The 5,254-nt window shown below is 38.9% G+C and overlaps 1 protein-coding gene across 1 annotated transcript; it reads right to left on the bottom strand.

Moving 5' to 3' along the window:
- Window positions 1-387: 387 nt before the first annotated feature.
- LOC104956045 (amyloid protein-binding protein 2-like) lies at window positions 388-4,434 on the bottom strand. Its single transcript, XM_010783484.1, has 3 exons — window positions 4,019-4,434; window positions 1,267-1,355; window positions 388-658 (listed from the first exon to the last, which is right to left on the bottom strand). Exons 1-3 carry the CDS (start codon window positions 4,265-4,267, stop codon window positions 403-405), a joined length of 594 nt encoding a protein of 197 aa, XP_010781786.1. The 5' UTR covers window positions 4,268-4,434; the 3' UTR covers window positions 388-402.
- Between the last annotated feature and the right edge of the window lie 820 nt (window positions 4,435-5,254).

Here is a 5,254-nt window from a genome sequence, read left to right as displayed (position 1 = left end):
TTTATATAACAAATAATTCACTCATGAGAAGGAACGACAGATGTCCCGTAATGTAGTGGAGTAAAAGTAAGATATTTTACTTTGAAATGTAGTGGAGTAAAAGTAAAAAGTCCCCCAAAATGGAAATACTTAAGTAAAGTACAGATACTTCACTGTGTGTAAGTAATACTGAGTAACTATACTGGGTTAATATTTTTGGGGTGAACTAAATAGAGTATGTCACTATAAAACAGGGCGATAATCCTTTGCACTATGGGCTGCTTAAAAAAAATTGCAAAACTAAGAGTATACCCACTTCTCCAGGGACCACTACACCACTGCTTACATGTGTTATAATAAGACCATTTAAGCTATTTTAAGTAATTATGAAATGCTGGCTAAGATTTGGCCCAACTCTCATCCCTAATTTTTTTTCCAATGAGCTAACCCTACGATAATATCAGTTTGAGGAACAAATGTCTTATTGAGCGATAAAGGAACAGTTGTGTGAAAATGTTTTCCCATACCGAGCACAAAGCCGAACTGGATGGCCTTTTCTTTGACATGGGCGTCAGACTCTGCGATGTAGGAGCAGCGGCGGCTGAAGGAGTTTGCCAGAACCGAGGCCACTTTCACACCGTGGTCCATTAGCGCTTGAAAGCAGTGGTGCAGGAGGTGTCTGCAGTGGGTAGGACAAAGAGATGAAACATGTCAGCGAAAGGTATAACTCTAAAAAGGTAATGGTTTTACATATAAGCCTTTACTAATAACAAAAACTCAGTAGTTTAAATGTCACAACACCTTGCTAATCAGTGAATAACATAGCTTCTACTATCATTTCTCATTAAGCCCATCAATCAAGGGTAAAAGCAACAACACACAAATAACATTGTAGAAAGAACATCAATAACGTACCTTCACCTAAGGAGTTTCATTTTACCAAGCAGAGGGTTAGAAGCATTCGCCTAATTTTCAAATAGTTTTCCTAAGGTGAAGTTTAAATGGCAATAGATGCTGATAAGGAACTTAAAAGGGTATGCAGTACATGTTTGGCTTAATTATTTATACAAAACATATTTGGTGGCGGTGATTTAACTAAATAAATACATCAGGCTAAGAATATTCAACCATATTCACTATTAAATAATGCAGTTTTCAGCACATACAGCATAAACCGCTCTGATGAACAACTGTGGAAGGGACCAGTCTTCAAGCGTTTTTAAGATAACTGATGGGTCTATGTTTCAACTTTTTTGGCACCTCTTACTTAGTCCCATGATTTCTCACCTTTTGTCTGAAGCTCGCAGAACTTTAGCAAACACCTCCAGCTCACAGAACTCTCCTCCCAGCTGGCAGAGCCGGCCCTGCTGGTAAAGCTGAAAGACACAGACATACAGATTGAGGAATAAGGTGGTTCACTCACTGACAAAAGTTCAGATGTCAACTCTTCCATTAGCTGCAAAATGATGAGTCTAAAGTTAATAACTGTTTGGAATACTAATGTACAGAAAAACTGAGAGATCTGTAACTACAATGTTGAAGTTTCCGTCTAACTTTTCACTCTAAGCATATTTGATGCAGCCTGTATGATAGTTACGGAAACTAAATGGGTGGACAGAGTTGCTCCGCTGCTTGGTTGGCATCCGAGGTAGTCACAGATATGAGCCAATGTCTGATTATAAGGAAAAGCCAGAACAGCTGGGTACACGCAAACACACAATATTGGTTGTGTTAAAAAGCAAAGTCTTCTTATGTGTGACCAGCAGTGTGATGGCATCTCTGTATCAAAGTTCTCTGGTCTCTATTACGGGTGTATTTTAGGGGATGCTTTAGAAAATGCTCTCTGCTGATCAGGAGTTTAAACAAAAAAATTAATGATGTCTATCCTGTCATCCCAATGCACTGATGCACATGTTGAATCTGCAGTGGAGCCCACCAGTGAGTGGAATGACTCTGTTTGGCTGTTCAACTTCAGGGAATCAGTGCATGAGAAGAGTAACAGAAAACAAGAAAACAACTGAAGTCAAGAGGGCCAACATATGGGCTTTTTCAAATGTTTGTCTTCATCTCGTCTGATCATTCCAATACTTGGACATTTAGGGTGTGTCTGTGCGTTAAACAAGGAACACATGTCAAACAGGACTAGACAGAGTGCTAGATTTGAAGGGATGACAGAAAGCGACTGTTTAGAAATGGTGAGTGTCTGAGCAAGAGAAAGGGAGTTTGTGAAAGAGGGAGTAGTATAAACAAAACTTAACTAGCAGTGTCAACTACAGTCTACATATGGTGACAGAACTATCACACAAATGGGTCAAATGTAGGTCAGACAGAAACACTTGCAAAACAGCTGCAATGTTGTTTAAAACATTGTGTTGTCTCCAAGTAAACCAGAGGTTTCACAGTAAAAAGTACATTCTTTAAATAGTGCATGTTTATATAGCCTTTATAAAAATGTCCCCCTGTAGATGTCTAATACATTTTCTATTTGATGACTTTGTGTACATATTTTAACTTTATGACTTTCAGAATCCATCAAAAGTATAACCTTGAAGTGAAGGTGAGGGTTATTCCACAGTGACATCCTGTCTTGTGAATGGGATGTTTTCATGCCTGCCCATCAATAAACCTACACTCTTGCAGATAAATACTAAGTGGTTTGTAAAATGTCTACTGAACTTTACCTTGCTAATTTCTTTTTGACGTTTTATATATTGGGTTCCATCAGTTAATAATGGATACATCACTAAATAACCAGGAAATATTCTATTTTTCAGTTTTGTTAATAGGTGTGGAGAGGAGGAAAATGTGATACTACCCTTCAGCTGTCTGAAAGACTTGATTCAGTCAGCTGTCAAAATATCCTTTTTTTTCCATTTTGTTGCTGCTGCCAAAATCTTTTTTTGTTTGTTAATGGTGCCATCACATGACAGTGCCAATGGCATTAGTTCATAAACAGTTTGATGTCAGCACTCAATTCTGTATCAACAATTAACAGAGGTGGAAGAAGTACTCATATTTTACTATTACTATACTTAGTTTACCAAAAGTAAAAGCCAGCAATATGCAGAATGGCACATTCAGAAAAATATATATTATGTTTTGATTATAATTATCGATGCATTAAAGTGCTATCAAAGCTGGTAAAGGTGCAGCTACATTTAATGACTGTGTATACTGCAGGGTAGCTTGTGAATTTATTCCAGGTGTAACTCAAATCAAATGTAATTGATGATTATATTTGACATCATTAATCCAAATCTGCAACATAACCAAAAGGTATTAGATTAATGTTGTGGAGTAAAAGTACACGATAAACCTCTGAATTTTAGTGGGGAAGAAGTACAAAGTAGCAAAACATTCATAAGTCCCTCACAATTGTACTTAAGTACAGTCCTTGAATAGACCTACTTAAAATACACGTGTTGGTGTCTGGTTAAGGCCCTGAATATGATAAATGTCGTTTTTATATCCTCAATTTCAATGTGACATTTAATTAAATGTCGTAGGGGCCAAAATCATGGTTTTGTTGCTGTTTAGAGGTTGTTGTCTGTGGCAAATTAATATCTGACCTGAACCGACTGAGATATATTGTAACAACTGACACTGTGTTTTTTAGTAGATTATTTATGGTTTTGTTGTGGTCCACATTCATTTTTAACCAACTTTTACCTTTTTTTTATGTACATGACAACATTGCCACAATTCATGTATGGTTACAGAATGGCTCGCTGGTGTCATAAACTAGCTACAGGATCGATGGCGTTCATGGCTTCATTGTCAACAACGTTTATCATACAGATATTCATACGAGATATACTGTATTTTTGGACATTGTAAGGCTGAGTAAGCTAACGGTTAACATTAGTTCGCCTAACCAACAAAAACATATTGTCCCTTCTGCAGAAACTAGGGTAACTATATCGTAATGTAACGTAAGCTAACGTAAGTAGCAATGGTAGCTGCTGGTTACACAAACTCGTACAGCCTGTACGAGTGTGGGGTGTCATGTGCCTAAGCCTCTTTGTAAATCTTAACGTACCTTATAATATACATCGAACTGTATATTTTCTGGGAGCGACCGTATGTCCCTTCTTGACCGGCTGTAGTTGTCCACCACAGCCGAGATAGCCGTGTTGTACAGTGTTTCTGGGATCCATTCGAGCTCCACCGCAGCCATGTTGTTTTCCCTCTCCAAAAAAAACCAGCAGCTACAGCCCTCCCCAGCTCTCCCTACATTCGCTACCTCACTGCGATTAAAGCACTTTCTCCAAGGGTCCTCATATAACATTCACTTTAAAGCGAGGCTACAAATAATTGTTCTATTATCAATTTACCGCTACAATTCTAAAACGGCTGGTTTATTTTCCATCTTCTTCATCTCCAATTTTTCGTCGACCCTACAGCAATTCCGTGCGTTCCGTGCCCCCCCGTCCCGACGCACACTCACCGGCGTTGACGCAGTGACGTAATTGTGCAGTCGATGCAAAGAAAGCATATTTGCACAATTTAGTAATTTGGAGATGGAAGAAGTACTCAGTATTAAGTAAAAAATATTATCATAAAAATATACTCTTAAGTACAAAAAGGAAAAGCATTGATCATGCAGTATGGCCCATTTCAGACTCATACATGATATTGTTGTATTGTAATTATTGATGCATAACTGTGTTAATCACTTTAATGTTGCTCTTGGTAAAGCTGGGGTTTATTTATATTACTTACTTTATATTCTTCAAGGTATCTTAATAATGAATTAGTGGATTTATACTTTGTAGTCGGAGTTTGACATTTGCACTTGGGGGGAAAAAACGTTTTTACTGACGTCAGTACACAGTCCCAACTATTGCGTGGGGTGCTAAGGATACAGTAGCAATAAAGCCAGCGTACCCCGGACTGAGTATGACTTTTCCACATACGAACACAACTCGTCCCGTCATGCACGCCTCATGCCCGCCGTACGTACACACACACACACACACACACACACACACACACACACACACACACACACACACATAGGGAGGGGCGGTCTCTCCCCCGAACAACAGTGCATTACATAACTGTAAAACTTATCATAAATCACAAACGACCTCCTCCTCTCCTCTGACTCCGGCAACATGAACACCCTCATCCTCCTCGACCTCACCGCAGCATTCGACACCATCAACCACACCATCCTGCTGTCCCTCCTCGAATCATCACTCAACATCACTGACACTGCACTCTCCTGGCTGAAATCCTACCTCACCGACAGACATCAGTTTATCAACATCAA

The sequence above is a fragment of the Notothenia coriiceps genome, unplaced genomic scaffold, assembly GCF_000735185.1.
Source record: "Notothenia coriiceps isolate Sejong01 unplaced genomic scaffold, NC01 NC01_scaffold00025245, whole genome shotgun sequence".
Classification (NCBI taxonomy): domain Eukaryota; kingdom Metazoa; phylum Chordata; class Actinopteri; order Perciformes; family Nototheniidae; genus Notothenia; species Notothenia coriiceps.
The sequence above is the reverse complement of the archived record's forward strand: the minus strand, read 5'-3'. Positions and strand labels throughout refer to the sequence as shown.